This window comes from Hemitrygon akajei, chromosome 3 (assembly GCF_048418815.1).
Source record: "Hemitrygon akajei chromosome 3, sHemAka1.3, whole genome shotgun sequence".
Classification (NCBI taxonomy): Eukaryota; Metazoa; Chordata; class Chondrichthyes; order Myliobatiformes; family Dasyatidae; genus Hemitrygon; species Hemitrygon akajei.
Genome location: NC_133126.1, coordinates 187,349,412 through 187,367,345, shown reverse-complemented (window position 1 = coordinate 187,367,345; position 17,934 = coordinate 187,349,412). Strand labels below are relative to the sequence as shown.

At 42.0% G+C, this 17,934-nt stretch overlaps 1 protein-coding gene across 5 annotated transcripts in view; it reads left to right on the top strand.

Moving 5' to 3' along the window:
- The first annotated feature begins 208 nt into the window (after positions 1–208).
- LOC140725742 (glutamate-rich protein 6-like) overlaps positions 209–17,934 on the top strand; it is a 76,971-nt gene continuing 59,245 nt past the window's right edge. For 2 of the 5 annotated variants that reach the window (XM_073041594.1, XM_073041593.1), the window contains exons 1-2: positions 209–376; positions 6,537–6,645. In XM_073041594.1, the coding sequence (XP_072897695.1) occupies positions 343–376; positions 6,537–6,645 (143 nt within the window). In that variant the 5' untranslated portion in view covers positions 209–342. Of the gene's footprint in view, positions 377–6,536; positions 6,646–17,934 lie in introns of those variants that run through there. The other 3 variants (XM_073041596.1, XM_073041595.1, XM_073041597.1) reach the window with 3 other exon arrangements.

The following is a 17,934-nucleotide window of genomic DNA, read 5'->3' as shown; positions in this document are numbered from 1 at the left end:
CTATTGAAGCGTCCTCGCCACGTCCACTTCTTCTAGGTCTTTCCATAGATGCTGCTAGGTGTTTCTATCATTTTTTTTCTCCTATTACTGTTCAACATTGAGACTAGTTCAGCCGGGAATCGACAGCCCGCGATTCAGACACGCAGGACTCCCCGCCTATTTGCGCATGCGCGGGATTGGCACCATTCAGAACCTGTAACCACGCGGTACCCGGGTGCCATGGCAACGCTCAATGGCCGCCGTCTCTTGCAGTTTGCACGGAGAAAGTGAGAGGGGGAGCTGAATGCAGACCCGTTCCCCTGGCTAATATTAAAACTCACTGCGTCTGGCCAGCAGTGCACCATGAACGAGGGCCAGGCCCGGCAGCGGAGATCAGGTAAGAAAGCATCCGAATAAATACTGGAGCCTCTTCCCAGAGTGGAACCTGTCCTTCAGTAAGAATCCCGAAGCAAGATAATTCGGCAAAACTAAAAACATACAAAGCAAAATCTAAATTGTTCTCAAATTGGACGTATTACAGCGTAGTTAAATTTAGGAAAAACAATTTTTTCTACCATGTTCGTTGACCTGAAAGCTTAACTCGCACTTCACACTACTGAATGTTTCGAGCCTGTTATTAGAAACAACCCAACAAACTGTTTATTCTTCATTCTGTCTCCTCCTCCTAAAGTAACCAAAAGCTTGGTGGGTTGTGAATAGGTCGGCTCGGGTGTTCGCTCAACACAATCTGCGGGATAAAAACGTTTCCCGCAGCAGCCCTTGTGAACCTGGAGTGCTATGCCAAGTGAAATCAGTGGAATTCAAACCTGACTCCGCCTGCGGGTATCAGTGAGAACTCACATAGGATCACTCGAGAAGAGAGAAGAATTAGGCTATTTGGCCCATCGAGTATGCTCTGCCATTCTGTCGTGGCTGATTTATTTTTTTCCCTCAACCTGTTCTCCTGTCTTCTCCCGTAACCTCTGACGCCCTTCCTAACCAAGAACCACTCAGTGTCCGCTTTAAATATATCCAATGACTTGGCCTCCACAGGTGTCTGTGGCAGTGAATTCCGCAAATTCACCACCCTCTGGCTAAAGAAATTCCTCCTCATCTCTGTCCTAAAGAGACGTACTTCTATTCTGAGGGTGGGTCCCCTGGTCCTAGACTCCCCCGGTATATGAAACATCCACTCCCATCTAGGCCTTAATATATTCGATAAGTTTTAATGAGATTCCCCTCCGCTTTCTTCTCAACCGGTGGTTTCCAACCTGGGGTCCTTGGTTAATGGTAGGGGTCCATGGCATAAAAAAGGTGGGAACCCCTGTTCTAGATTCCAGCAAGTTACAGGCCTTGTGTCATCAAATGCTCCTGACACGTTAACCCTTTCATTTCTGGACTCGTGGACCTCCTTTGGACCCTTCCCAGTGCCAGCACATCCTTTCTTAGAAAAGGGGTCCGGAGCTGCTTATGAGGCTCCAAGTGCGGACTGATCAATGACCCCCTCAGCATTATGTCCTTTCTTTTATATTCTGCTCATTTCGAAATGAATGAATTAACCCACAGAACTTGTACTATCTTCAACCTTGCAGTGGGGAAAGGAGGAGGGGGGAGATCTGTGATGGTTGAAATGAAACACAGAATAATTATTTGCAATTCCCAGTGGGAATTGTAAGGAATAAAATGCAAATAGGATGAATATCTGAAATTGTTCATCTTATTTGGGGAGGGTTTAAACTAGATTTGCAGGAGGATGGGAACCAGAGTGCCAGAGTAGATAGTGGAACAGGGGTAAAAATAAATTATGTTAGTGGTTCGTGCAAAGTCACAAATAGTAAGGTTGTGTGCGGTGGTAACAATCTTCTGAGTTGTGTATATTTCAATGCAAGGAGTATTGTGGGAAAGGCAGATGAGCTGAAGGCCTGGATTGACACATGGAATTATGATATCATAGCCAATACTAAAACTTGTCTACAGGAGGGGCAGGACTGTCAGCTCAATGTTCCAGGGTTCCGATGTTTCAGACGTGATAGAGGCAGAGGGATGAAGGGTGGGGGGGTGGCTTTGCTAGTCAGGGAAAATATTACAGTAGTGCTTTGGCAGGACAGGGCTTGTCTACTGAGGCTATATGGGTGGAGCTGAGAAACAGGAAAGGTATGACCACATTAATGGGGTTGTATTATAGACCACCCAATAGTCAGCGAGAATTGGAGGAGCAAATCTGCAGAGAGATAACAGATATATATATATAACAGATACAGGAGACAGAAAGTTGTGATTGTAGGGGAGTTTAATTTTCCACACATTGATTGGGACTCCTATACTGTTAAAGGTCTAGATGGGTTTAGAGTTTGTAAAATGTGTTCAGGAAAGTTTTCAATCAATATATAGATGCACCAACTAGGGAGGATGCAATATTAGATCTATTAGGAAATGAGTTAGGGCAGGTGACGGAAGTGTGTGTAGGGGAACACTTTGGTTCCAATGATCATAACGCCATTAGTTTCAATTTGATCATGGATAAAGATAGTTCTGGTCCTCGGGTTGAAGTTCTAAACTGGAAAAAGGCCAAATTTGAAGAAATGAGAAAGGATATAAAAAAAATTCTGATACTTCTGGCTGTATTTTCATGATCATATTATAAATGATGGCTACTAAACCCTCTGGCAAGGATTCAGAGCTAAATTTTTTTCCGTAATGTCCATTGGACATAATTTCGGAAAAGACTGTAACATATTATTCAAGAAATTTCTAACTTGCAAGTATCTAAAAAAATGAGTTTTAGGCAAATTATATTTATTGGATAGCTGTTCAAAGGACATAAAACTGTTATCTAAAAATAGATCACAAAAACGTGTTATACCTTTTGTTTTCCATAATACAAAGGCTTGATCCATAAAAGAAGGCTGGAAAAAAAAGTTAGATATAATAGGGCTTGATAAGATAAACTTATTCAAGCCAAAGAATTTACGAAATTGAAACCACATTCGTAATGTATGTTTAACTATAGGATTAGTTATTTGTTTATTCAATTTAGATAAAGCAAAAGGAAGCAAAGATCCTAAAATAGAAAACAATGAAAAGTCTTGTACAGATTTACATTCCAAATTTACCCATTGTGGGCAAGGTGCTATAATCAATTCTTGTGTCCAAAATATTAAATATCGAATATTAACTGCCCAATAGTAAAATCTTAGGTTTGGCAAAGCCAAACCACCTTCCTTCTTAGGCTTCTGTAAGTATTTTTTACTTAATCTAGGATTTTTATTCTGCCACACATACGGAGTATCAGAAACAATTAAGAAGGAATGGGAAAAAGAACTTGATTGTCTTATACCCACTGAGCAGTGGAAGAAAATTTTACAATTAGACAATTCTTCTTCTATTTGTGCTAAACATGCCCTAATACAATTTAAGGTTGTACATAGGGCTCACATGTCCAAGGATAAACTTGCTCGATTTTATTTTTATGTTAATCCAACCTGTGACAGATGTCATTCTGAAGTTGCTTCATTGACCCACATGTTTTGGTCTTGCCCCTGCCTGCAAAATTATTGGAAAGATATTTTTGGTACTATTTCAACAGTTCTGAATATCAAATTGCAACCGCATCCTATTACTGTAATTTTCGGTTTACCAATGGTGGATAATAGTTGTTTATCCCCCTCAGCCCGGCAGATGATTGCATTTGTTATATTAATGGCTAGAAGATCTATCCTATTGAACTGGAAATAAATTAATCCTCCAACTATATTTCAGTGGTTTGCTCAAACTATTTCTTGTTTGAGTTTAGAAAAAATTAGAAGTGTTGTCTTTGACCCTTCAGTTAAATTTGAAGAAACTTGGAGACCATTTATTCAACATTTTCATATGAGCTAAACTGACTTTTCCTAAACCTTACTTTTATTATCCTTAATTATTTGGATGGAGGTACGGAGTTATTGATGCTACTGTGTATAATTGACATAATGCAATGGCCCATGTTGGATAGGTTTTTTTCTTTTTTTAGGGTTTTTCTCTTATTACTCCATTTTTCGTAATTACTATGAGTTTGGGAGGTTATATATGGATTATCATCTATTTGTATTTATACCTTAACCTATTAATTATGTACTCTCAAACTCTCTGTATTCATGTTTCATTTATGTTTGTTTAAAATTAATAAAAAGATTTAAAAAGAAAGAGAAAGGATCTAAAAAGCGTAGATTGGGACAGGTTGTTCTCTGGCAAGGATGTGATTGGGAAGTGGGAGGCCTTCGAAGGAGAAATTTTGAGAGCGCAGAGTTTGTATGTTCCTGTCAGGGTTAAAGGCAAAATGAATAAGAATAAGGAACCTTGGTTCTCGAGGGTTATTGGAACTTTGATAAGAAGAGAGAGATGTATAAGCAACAGGGAGGAAGTAAGATGCTTGAGGAGTATAAAAAGAGTAAGAAAATACTTAAGAAAGAAATCAGGAGGGCTAAAAGAAGACATGAGGTTGCTTTGGCAGTCAGGGTGAAGGATAATCTTAAGAGCTTCTACAGGTATGTTAAGAGCAAAAGGATAGTAAGGGATAAAATTGGTCCTCTTGAAGATCAGAGTGGTCTGCTATGTATGGAACCAAAAGAAATGGGAGAGATATTAAATGGGTTTTTTGCATCGGTATTTACTATGGAAACAAGGCAAACAAGTAGGGAGGTCATAGAATTTATACAGATTAAAGAGGAGGAGGTGCTTGCTGTCTTGAGGCAAATCAGAGTAGATAAATCCCCAGGACCTGACAGGGTATTCCCTCGAACCTTGAAGGTGACTAGTGTTGAAATTGCAGGGGCCCTGGTAGAAATATTTAAAATGTCGATATCCACGGGTCAGATGCCGGAGGATTGGAGGATAGCTCATGTAGTTCCGTTGTTTAAAAAAGGCTCAAAAAGTAAGCCGGGAAATTATAGGCCGGTAACTTTGACATCAGTAGTAGGTAAATTATTGGAAGGAATACTACGAGATAGGATCTACAAGTATTTGGATAGACAGGGACTTATTAGAAAAAGTCAGCATGGCTTTGTGCGTGGTAGATCATGTTTAACCAATCTATTAGAGTTTTTCGAGGAAGTTACCAGGAAAGTGGATGAAGGGAAGGCAGTGGATGTTGTCTACATGGACTTCAGTAAGGCCTTTGACAAGGTCCTGCATGGGAGGTTAGATAGGAAGATTCATTCGCTAGGTATACATGGAGAGGTAGTAAATTGGATTAGACATTGACTGAATGGAAGAAGCCAGAGAATGGTAGTGGAGGATTGCTACTCTGAGTGGAGGCCTGTGACTAGTGATGTGCCACAGGGATCAGTGCTGGGTCCATTGTTATTTCTCATCTATATCAATGATCTAGATGATAATGTGGCAAATTTGCTGATGATACAAAGATTGGAAATGTAGTGGACAGTGAGGAAGGTTTTCAAAGCTTGCAGAGGGATTTGGACCAGTTGGAGGAATGGGCTGAAAAATGGCAGATGGAGTTTAATGCGGACAAGTGTGAGGTCGGGTACTTCGGAAGGTCAAACCGAGGTAAAACATACAAGGTAAATGGTAGGACACTGAGGAGTGCAGTAGAGCAGAGGGATCTGGGAGTACAGATACATAATTCCCTAAAAGTGGCATCACAGGTGGATAGGGTCATAAAGAGAGCTTTTGGTTCATTGGCCTTTATAAATCAAAGTATTGAGTATAAGAGTTGGAATGTAATGGTGAGGTTGTATAAGACATTGGTAAGACCAGATTTGGAGTATTGTGTGCAGTTTTGGTCACCTAATTACAAGAAGGATATTAATAAGGTTGAAAGAGTGCAAAGAAGGTTTACAAGGATGTTGCCGGGACTTAAGAAACTGAGTTACAGAGAAAGGTTGAATAGGTTAGGACTTTATTCCCTGGAGTGTAGAAGAACAAGGGGAGACTTGATAGAGGTATATAAAGTTATGATGGGTATAGATAGAGTGAATGCAAGCAGGCTTTTTCCACTGAGGCCAGGGGAGAAAAAAACCAGAGGTCATGGGTTAAGGGTGAAGGGGGAAAAGTTTAAAGGGAACATTGGGGGGGGCTTCTTCATGCAGAGATTGGTGGGAGTGTGGAATGAGCTGCCAGATGAAGTGGTGAATGCGGGCTCACTTTTGACATTTAAGAAAAACTTGGACAGGTATATGGATGAGAGGGGTTTGGAGGGATATGGCCCAGGTGCAGGTCAGTGGGACTAGGCAGAAAAATGGTTCAGCACAGCCAAGAAGGGCCAAAAGGCCTGCTTCTGTGCTGTTATGTTCTATGGTTCTAATGTTGACTCCAGAATACTACAGTGTGCCTTTTCCTTGAGCTTAACTAATGATTTTTTAAAATCATTTTTTAGCACTAAGCAGAAGATTGAAGTGGACATGGAGATCGACCCTTACTTTCCAGTCTAGGATTTGAACCCGCGCTCACTATCATTAAGTTTAAAAAAGAGTAATTGCACTGATGTAGCAGGAACTCATCCCGGAATTTTCATGCCTTTATTTCAGCACATTCTCAAAACAGCTGATTTCTTCCCTTTCTAGGCTCCTCGCACACTTCAAGCACTTTAAACCCAGGTACTTCAAGCAGTCTGAGCCAAGAGGAATCGTCGACTGACTGTGATCTCTGCGATGAAAATGACTACCACAGCAGGTGGTGTTACTTTGGTATCAAATTAAAACTTAGACCGAAAGACCTAAAGATTTGTGCTGGTCAAGTGGGAGAAATCAGCATCAGAATCAGGTTTATTATCATTGATATACAGTACTGTGTAAAAGTCTTAGGCATATATATATATATATATATATATAGCTAGGGTGCCTCAGACCTTTGCACAGTACTGTATTTGTCAACATAGAGAGGAGAGCAAGTTTGTAAATCTGATGGGAACAAAGGATGTTGGATGGAGCACCATCGGAAGAGTGTGGGACAGGTGTCAGAGAAGGAGTGCTGGGACAGTGCGGGGTGTGGACACAAAACAAGGTCATTTGATTCCAAACAACTGGTTTATTGATCATTACAGAACGTCTCTCTGGTGCTTCCTGCTCCGTACCCTCTCCCTTCCCCTTGATTTCCCCTCTCCTTGCGCCCTTCCTACTCTCAGTCCACCAAAAAGATCTATATCAGAACCAGGTTTATCATCATTCACATATGTCACAAAATTATTTATGCTGCAGTAGCAGTACAGTGCAATGCATAAAATTATTACAATACAGTGCAAAGGGCATAGGCATCTTAGCTACATATACAGTTGAAGTCAGAAATTTACATACACCTTAGCCAAATACATTTAAACTCAGTTTTTCACAATTCCTGACATTTAATCCTAGAAAACATTCCCTCTCTTAGGTCAGTTAGGATCACTACTTTATTTTAAGAATGTGAAAATGTCAGAATAATAGTAGAGAGAATGATTTATTTCAGCTTTTATTTCTTTCATCACATTCCCAGTGGGTTAGAAGTTTACATACACTTTGTTAGTATTTGGTAGCGTTGCCTTTAAACTGTTTAACTTGGGTCAAATGTTTTGGGTGGCCTTCCACAAGCTTCTCACAGTAAGTTGCTGGAAATTTTGTTCAATTCCTCCAGACAGATCTGGTGTAACTGAGTCAGGTTTGTAGGCCTCCTTGCTTGCACACATTTTTTCAGTTCTGCCCACAAATTTTCTATCGAATTGAGGTCAGAAAATGATGTCAAAACTGGTTCATTTTTGGGAGCAATTTCCAAACAGCTGAAGGTACCACGTTCATCTGTACAAACAATAGTACGCAAGTATAAACACCATGGGACCATGCAGCTGTCATACTGCTCAGGAAGGAGACACATTCTGTCTCCTAGAGATAAACATACTTTGGCATGAAAAATGCAAATCAATCCCAGAACAACAGCAAAGGACCTTGTGAAGATGCTGGAGGAAACCGGTAGATGAGTATCTATATCCACAGTAAAACGAGTCCTATATTGACATAACCTGAAAGGCTGCTCAGCAAGGAAGAAGCCACTACTCCAAAACCGCCATAAAAATAGCCAGGCTACAGTTTGCAAGTGCACATGGGGATAAAATCTTACTTTTTGGAGAAATGTCCTCTGGTCTGATGAAATAAAAATTGAACAGTTTGGCCATAATGACCATCGTTATGTTTGGAGGAAAAAGGGTGAGGATTGCAAGCCGAAGAACACCATCCCAACCATGAAGCATGGGGGTGGCAACATCATGTTGTGGGGGTGCTTTGCTGTAGGAGGGACTGGTGCACTTCACAAAATAGATGTCATCATGAGGAAGGAAAATTATGTGGATATATTGAAGCAACATCTCAAGACATCAGCCAAGAAGTTAAAGCTCGGTTGCAAATGGGTCTTCCAACTGGTCAATGACCCCAAGGATATTTCCAAATTTGTGGCAAAATTGCTTAAGGACATTAAGGAAATTGGAGTGGCCATCACAAAGCCCTGACCTCAATCTGATAGAAAATTTATGGGCAGAACTGAAAAAGCGTGTGCGAGCAAGGAGGCCTACAACCTTGACTCAGTTACACCAGTTCTGTCTGGAGGAATGGAACAAAATTCCAGCAACTTACTGTGAGAAGCTTGTGGAAGGCTACCCAAAACATTTGATCCCAGTTAAACAATTTAAAGGCAATGCTACCAAATACTAACAAAGTGTATGTAAACTTCTGACCCACTGGGAATGTGATGAAAGAAATAAAAACTGAAATAAATCATTCTCTCTTCTATTATTCTGACATTTCACATTCTTAAAATAAAGTAGTGATCCTAACTGACCTAAGACTATCTATCTAACTGCATGTGCCCAAGACTTTTGCATAGAACTGTATGTCATGAAATACATTCTTTACCAGCAGCACAACAGTTTAATACGTAAACATTAATATAAGTTACAATAAGGAATATTAAAAAAATATATAGTGCAAAAAGAGAGCAAACATAGTGAGGTGCCGTTGATTGGTTCAGAAATCTAAAGGCAGAGGGGAAGAAGCTGTTTCTAAGATGTTGAGTGTGTGTCTTCAGGCTCCTACACCTCCTCCCTGATCGTAGTTATTAGAAGAGATAGTAATGTCCTAGAAGGAGAGAGTCCTTCATGATGGATGACGCCTTCTTGAGGCATCACCTTTTGAAGACATCCTTGATGAAGAGGCTAGCGCCCATGATGCAGTGGCTGAGTCTACAACCCTCTGCAGCTTTTTGTGATCCTGTGTATTGACGCCTCCATACCAGACAGTGACGCAGCCATTCAGAATGCTCTGCAAGGTAAATCTGTAGAAATTTGCTTGTCTTTAGGGACATACCGTCTTCTCAAACTCCTAAAGAAATATAGCTCCTTGTTATATGTTGGGCCTAGGATGAACCTTTAGATATGTTGGCACCCAGCAGCTTGAACCGCTGATCCCTCGATGAGGACTGGTACGTTTTCTCTCAACTGCCCCTTTCTGAAGTCCACACTCAATTCCTGGGCTCTTGCTGTTGCTGCCTGCAAGGCTGTCGTGACTCCACTCAATCAGCTGATCTACCTCACTCCTGTACGCCTCCTCGTCACCATCTGAGATTCTGCCAACAATAGTTGTGCCATTGGCGAATTTGAAGTTGGCATTTGAGCTGTGCCTGGCCACGCCGATGAGAGTAGAGTATCAAGCTAAGCAGGATAATTCTTAATTAGTCTCAGTGATGCATTAATCCCTGACCCAGGAGATTTACTGCAATTGAAGCTCAACCTTCTGACATGTAATAATTTTTGTATTATAGGACTGCAGTGAGCAATTAACACAAGATCCAATAAACATTCAGATGCTGATAAAACTGCCATGTCATTTTTCTGCTTTACTGTCAGATCTTCAGCTCCCCACCCTCCCCCCAACTGACCTGTATAATTTACAGTTGTAGAATTGGGTTAGTGACTGGTGATTCAAGAGTGGTGGGTACCTGGAATGCGCTGCCTGGGGTGATGTAGAAGCAGATACAGTGGGGACTTTAGTTAGGCACATGAATGTCAGAAATTAGTTTAGTTGGCCACTTGATTACTAATTTAATTAGTTTGGCACAACTCTCTGGGCTGATGGCCCTGTTCCTGGGCTGTACTCTGTGTTCAATGTTCTATTAATAATTAAAATACAAAGTAAGACATGAAATTCAGGAGGGCAGTCAACATCTGTTCCAGAATCAAGGCAAACTACATGGTGCTTAGACTGTGTGTCCTCAGCAGAACAGCTTCAATGAGATTATCTCATTATGCGAGGAGTGGCCTGATTTCTAGAAATTTCTGTAAGTAGAGTTCATAGGAGCCACAAATTTACAAACATTGCCCCTCCCCCAAGTCAAAGGAGGAAATTTTTTGTTGGGCTGTCCAAAAATTATTAGTAATTATAATTCTACCATTAGTTAGGGGGACAGATAGGCGATTCTGTGGACACAAAAAAGAAACAAAGATGGTGGTTTGCCTCCTAGTGCCAGCGTTCGTGATGTTTCTGAGGCGTCCACGATATCCTGAAATGGGAGGGTAAGCAGCCAGAATTCATGGTACATATTGGTACCAACGACATAGGTAGGAAAAGGGTGGAGGACTTAAAGCAGAATACAGGGAGTTAGGAAGGAAGCTGAGAAGCAGGACCTCAAAGTTAGTAATCTTGGGATTGCTATCTGTGCCACGCGACAGTGACTATAGAAATAGAATGAGGTGGAGGATAAATGTGTGGCTAAAGGATTGGAGCAGGGAGCAGGGATTCAGATTTTTGGATCATTGGGACCTCTTCTGGGGCAGGTGTGACCTATACAAAAAGGACGGGTGCACTTGAATCTGAAGGGGATCAATATCCTGGCGGGAGGTTTGCTAATGCTATTTGGGAGGGTTTAATTGGAGCACAAGTAGAGACAGTTTGTAGGGAGTTTGTGAGGGAGGATAGGCAGATGTTAGAGCAAAGATGCGCTCAGCCTGATGGTTTGAGATGTGTTCATTTTAATGCAAGGAATATCATAAACTAGATAGATGAACTTAGAGTGTGGATCAATATGTGGAACTACTGACGTTGTGGCTTTTACGGATATTTGGATGTCTCAGAAGCAGGAATGGCTGCTGCGTGTGCCAGGCTTTGGATGTTTCAAAAAGAACAGAGGAAGGCAAAAGAGGCGGGAGCGTGGGATTGCTAATTAGGGATAGTGACACGGCTGCAGAAAAGGAGGAAGTCATGGAGGGATGGTCTACTGAGTCAGCGTGTGTGGAAGTCAGAAACAGGAAGGGGGCAATAACTCTACTGGGTGTATTTTTATTGACCCACCCTCCCCCCCGATAGTAACAGGGATATTGAAGAGCATATAAGGAGGCAGATTTCGGAACAGTGCAATAATAATAGGGTTGTTGTGTGGAAGATGTTAACTTTTCTAATATTGACTGGCATCTCAGCGCAATGAGTTTAAATGAGGTGGAGTTTATTAGGTGTGTTCAGGAAGGTTTCCAGATACAATCTGTAGATAAGCCAACTAGATGAGAGGCTGTACTTGATCTGATATTAGGAATGAGCCTAGTCAGGTGTCAGATCTGTTGGAGGGAGAGCAGTTTGGATGTAGTGACCACAACTCTATCTCCTTCACTATAGCACTGGAGAGGGATAGGAGCAAAAAATTTGGGAAAACATTTAATTAGGGTAGGGGGAAATATGATGTTATTAAGGAGGAACTTGGGAGCAGATGTTCTCAGGGAAATGCACTGAAGAAATGTGGCAAATTAACGTTTGCATGGCGTTCTGCATAGGTATGTTCCATTGAGGCAGGGAAAGGATGGTAGGGTTAAAGAACTATGGTGTACAAAGGATGTAGAGAATCTAGTTAAGAAGAAAAGAAAAGCTTATGAAAGGTTCAAGAAACTAGGTACTGTTAGAGCTCTAGAAAATTACAGGGTTGCTAGGAAGGAGCTTAAGAATGGAATTAGGAGAGCCAGAAGGAGCCATGAGAAGGCCTTGGTGAACAGGATTAAGGAAAACCCTAAGGCATTCTACAAGTGTGTGAGGAGCAAGGGGATGAGCCGTTTAAAAATAGGAACAATCAGGTGCAATAGCGGAAACCTGTGCATGGAGTCGGAGGAGGCAGTGGAGGTACTTAGTGAATACTTTGCTTCAGTATTCACCAGGGAAAAAGACCTTGGCAATTGTAAGGATGAGTTACAGTGGACTGAAATGCTTGAGCATATTGTTAGGTACCCCGTAACTGGGTGTCTGACCAGCAGAGAAAGAAGAATCCGTTGGAGTCTGATGGTACTATATTCAGAAGTGTTTATTAATAAAATAAGCAAATCAATATCAATAATGCAAATATATAGATAACACAAGTGAGCAATAATAAACCTAAAAGTGTAGGAATAATAATGAGCAATAATAAACAAGCTCTATCGATGTCTCGGGGTAAATGAATTGTCATAGAAAAATATAAAGTTCAGTTCAGTTCATGCGTGCTGAGGTAGATATGGTTGTTGTGTTGTAATCGTTGGAGAGAGAGAGAGAGAGAGAGCGAGAAGTAACAGCTACAGCAGTCAAACCTTCCTTTGCGTTCTTGATCCATCGTGTCGTTGTGGCCATTCAGTTATGACCCCTCTTGCATTCAGCTAGACCGTTCTTCTGTGGTGGACTCGTCACTCTGGCATGAGTGGACACACACACAAGTCCCCACCGGCCCTGCTATAACACTGTGAGTTTTACTGACCGACCTCCTGGTTCAGTCTTCGAAGCCCCACACCTTACCGTGGGTTCCAACACTCAATCAGTGTCCACTAGTGTGTCTCCTGGTGTGTCTGAAGGGTGTCTCTCCAGACCTGACTTTTATCCCTACTTACGGGGTCTCAGCTATCCATCACTCCTGAATGACTGTCCATCCAACCAGCCCACTCCGGCTGTCCACTGAGGAATGTTAATGAACAGAATGGTATAAGATAAATGACCCTTGCAGAAGTCATAATACGGTAAATCAACAAGTCTCTCTCCCCTCTCTTATCTATAGCAGATGTTCTTGCATGTTTTCTTTTCATCTCTCTCTCTCATGAGCAGCATAGCAACAGTAATGGTTTGTGATTCTCCCGGGGTGGGGGGAATATGGGCAACTCTGCACCCCATTGTCCATCAGAACTGTTCATCCTTCATAATAATATAGACAATAAGAAATAAGATGTGCTGGATCTTTGAAAAGCTTTAAATTAGGTAAGTCACTGGGATTGGATGAGATATACCTCAGGCTACTGTGGGAAGCAAGGGAGGAGATTGCTGAGCCTCCCGCATTGATCTTTGCATCGTCACTCGGTACGGGAGACGTACCGGAGGATTGGAGGGTTGCAAATCTTGTTCCCTTGTTCAAGAAAAGGAGTAGAGATAACTCAGGATATTATAGACCAGTGAGTCTGACTTCATGGTGGGCAAGTTGTTGGAGAAGATCCTGAGAGGCATTTGGAGAGACATAATCTGATTAGGGATAGTCAGCATGGCCTTGTCAAGGGCAGGTCATGCCTTATGAGCCTGTTTGAATTCTTTCAGGATGTAACAAAACACATTGATGAAGATTAAGTAGTGGATGTAGTGTATATGGATTTCAGTAAGGCATTTGATCAGGTTCCCCATGCAAGGCTCCTGCAGAAAGTAATGAGGCATGGGATCGTGCAATAAAGGAACAGTAGTTATAATGGGTGACTTCAATCTACATATAGATTGGGTGAACCAAATTGGTAAGGGTGCTGAGGAAGAGGATTTCTTGGAATGTATGCAGGATGGTTTTCTGAACCAACATGTCGAGGAACCAACTAGAGAGCAGGCCATTCTAGATTGGGTATTGAGCAATGAGGAAGGGTTAGTTAGCAATCTTGTCGTGCGAGGCCCCTTGGGTAAGAGTGACCATGATATGGTGGAATTCTTCATTAAGATGGAGAGTGACATAGTTAATTCAGAAACAAAGGTTCTGAACTTAAAGAAGGCTAACTTTGAAGGTATGAGACGTGAATTAGCTAAGATAGACTGGCAAATGATACTTAAAGGGTTGATGGTGGATATGCAATGGCAGGCATTTAAAGATCACATGGATGAACTACAACAATTGTTCATCCCAATTTGGCAAAAGAATAAACCGGGAAGGTAGTGCACCCGTGGCTGACAAGGGAAATTAGGGATAGTATCAAGTCCAAAGAAGAAACATATAAATTAGCAAAAAAAAAAGCGGCACACCTGAGGACTGGGAGAAATTCAGAGACCAGCAGAGGAGGACAAAGGGCTTAATTAGGAAAGGGAAAAAAGATTGAGAGAAAGCTGGCAGGGAACATAAAAACTGACTGTAAAAGCTTTTATAGATACGTGAAAAGAAAAAGATTGGTCAAGGCAAATGTAGGTCCTTTACAGTCAGAAACAGATGAATTGATCATAGGGAACAAAGACATGGCAGACCAATTGAATAACTACTTTGGTTCTGTCTTCACTAAGGAGGACATAAATAATCTTCCAGAAATAGTAAGGGACCGAGGGTCTAGTGAGATGGAGGAACTGAGGGAAATTCATGTTAGTAGGGAAGTGGTGTTAGGTAAATTGAAGGGATTAAAGGCAGATAAATCCCCAGGGCCAGATGGTCTGCATCCCAGAGTGCTTAAGGAAGTAGCCCAAGAAATAGTGGATGCATTAGTGATAATTTTTCAAAACTCCTTAGATTCAGGATTAGTTCCTGAGGATTGGAGGGTGGCTAATGTAACCCCACTTTTTAAAAAAGGAGGGAAAGAGAAACCAGGGAATTATAGACCGGTTAGTCTGACATCGGTGGTGGGGAAAATGCTAGAGTCGGTTATCAAAGATGTGATAACAGCACATTTGGAAAGACGTGAAATCATCGGACAAAGTCAGCATGGATTTGTGAAAGGAAAATCATGTCTGATGAATCTTATAGAATTTTTTGAAGATGTAACTAGTAGAGTGGATAGGGGAGAGCCAGTGGATGTGGTATATTTAGATTTTCAAAAGGCTTTTGACAAGGACCACACAGGAGATTAGTGTGCAAACTTAAAGCACACAGTATTGGGGGTATGGTATTGATGTGGATAGAGAATTGGTTGGCAGACAGGAAGCAAAGAGTGGGAGTAAACGGGACCTTTTCAGAATGACAGGCAGTGACTAGTGGGGTACCGCAAGGCTCAGTGCTGGGACCCCAGTTGTTTACAATATATATTAATGATTTAGACGAGGGAATTAAATGCAGCATCTCCAAGTTTGCGGATGACACGAAGCTGGGCGGCGGTGTTAGCTGTGAGGAGGATGCAGGGTGACTTGGATAGGTTAGGTGAGTGGGCAAATTCATGGCAGATGCAATTTAATGTGGATAAATGTGAGGTTATCCACTTTTGGTTGCAAGAACAGGAAAACAGATTATTATCTGAACGGTGGCCGATTAGGAAAAGGGGAGATGTAACGAGACCTGGGTGTCATTGTACACCAGTCATTGAAGGTGGGCATGCAGGTACAGCAGGCGGTGAAAAAGGCAAATGGTATGTTGGCATTCATAGCAAAAGGATTTGAGTACAGGAGCAGGGAGGTTCTACTGCAGTTGTACAAGGCCTTGGTGAGACCGCAGCTAGAGTATTGTGTGCAGTTTTGGTCCCCTAATCTGAGGAAAGACATTCTTGCCATAGAGGGAGTACAGAGAAGGTTCACCAGATTGATTCCTGGGATGGCAGGACTTTCATATGAAGAAAGACTGGATCGACTAGGCTTATACTCACTGGAATTTAGAAGATTGAAGGGGGATCTTATTGAAACGTATAAAATTCTAAAGGGATTGGACAGGCTAGATGCAGGAAGATTGTTTCTGATGTTGGGGAAGTCCAGAACATGGGGTCACAGTTTAAGGATAAAGGGGAAGCCTTTTAGGACCAAGATGAGGAAAAACTTCTTTACACAGAGAGTGGTGAATCTGTGGAATTCTCTGCCACAGGAAACAGTTGAGGCCAGTTCATTGGCTATATTTAAGAGGAAGTTAGATATGGCCCTTGTGGCTAAAGGAATCGGGGTATGGAGAGAAAGCAGGTACAGGGTTCTGAGTTGGATGATCAGCCATGATCATACTGAATGGTGGTGCAGGCTCGAAGGGCCGAATGGCCTACTTCTGCACCTATTTTCTGTGTTTCTATGTTTCTATCCAAGGAAACCTTGCTTTGTGGATGGAGTATTGGCTGGTCATCAGAAGGCAAAGGGTGGTTGTAGATGGTTCATATTCTACATGGAGGTTGGTGACCAGGGGTGATCTGTTCTGGGACCCCTCCTCTTTGTGATTTCTATAATTGACCTGGATGAAGAAGTAGAAGGGTGGGTTAGTAATTTTGCTGATGACACAAAGGTTTGGGGGTGTTGTGGATAGTGTGGAGGGCTGTCAAAGGTTAGAGCAGGACATTGATAGGATGTGGACTGAGCTGAGAAGTGGCAGATGGAGTTCAACCCCGATAAATGTGAAGCGGTTCATTTTGGTAGGTCAAATTTGAAGATTGAATATAATATTAATTGTAATACTCTTGGCAGTGTGGAGGATCTGAGAGATCTTGAGGTCTGTGTCTATAGGACACTCAAAGCTGCTGTGCAGGTTGATCGTGTTGTTAAGAAGGTGTATGGTGTGTTGGCATTCATCAGCTGTGGGATTGAGTTCAAGAGCTGTGAGGTAATGTCACAGCTATACAAGACCTTGGTCAGGCCTCACTTGGAGTACTGTGTTCAGTTCTGGTCACTTCACAACAAGAAGGATGTGGATACTAGAGAGAGAGAGAGAGAGAGAGAGAGGGAGAGTGCAGAGGAGATTTACAAGGATGTTGCCTGGATTGGAAGGCGTACCTTATGAGAATAGTTTGAGTGAACTTGGCCTTTTCTCCTTAGAGCGATGAAGGATGAGAGGTGACCTGATCAAGGTGTATAAGATGATGAGGGGCATTGATTATGTGGATAGTCAGAGGCTTTTTCCCAGGACTGAAATGGCTAACACGAGGGGGTATTGTTTTAAGGTGCTTTGGAAGTAGGTACAGAGGAGATGTCAGGGGTATGTTTTTCACGCAGAGAGTGGTGAATGCGTGGAATGCACTGCCAGCGACAGTGGTGGAGGTGGATATGATAGGGCCTTTTAAGAGACTCTTGGATGGGTGCATGGAGCTTAGAAGAATAGAAGGTTATGCGCTAGGGAAATTCTCGGCAGTTTCTAGAGTAGGTTGCATGGTTGGCACAACTTTGTGGGCCAAAAGGTCTGTAATATGCTGTAAATTTCTATGTTCTATAAGTGGATTTCAAAAGAGATAAGGGAGATAAGTATAGCAAAATAAGTTTCCAAACTGGCTGTCAGAGTCATAGAGACACGTTGCGGATTCAGGCCCTTCGGCCTACAAAATCCATCCTGACCATCAACTACCCATGCACGTTATTCCCATTTTTCCTCTCCTCAGATTTTCATCAACTCCCTCAAGATCCTACTACTCACTAGGGGCAATTTCCAGCAGTCAAATAATCCACCATCCTGCATGTCTTTGGGATGTGGAAAGAAACTGGAGCACATGTTCTATTTTATTTTCCTTTTCAGTACTTATTTACCAGTTAGATTGTTGTTTTTGCAGTGTTAGCCTCTGCTCTTCAGCCTGCCATGTATACTCAGTGGTACCTGAGTGTACAGTGAGTAAGCCACTGAGTAAGCAGCCACTGAGTGTACATTCAAGATCTTCTGCTGTTGTAGCCCATCTGCTTCAAGGTTCAATGTGCTGTGCTTTCAGAGATGCTCTTCTGCACACCACTGTTATTACATGTGGTTATTTGAGTTACTGTCACCTTCCTGTCAGCTTGAAGCAGTCTGGCCATTTTTCTCTGACCTCTCTCATTAACAAGGTGTTTTCACTCAGAACTACTGCTGCAGTGGTTGCTTTTTGCACCATTCTCTGTAAACTCTAGAGACTGT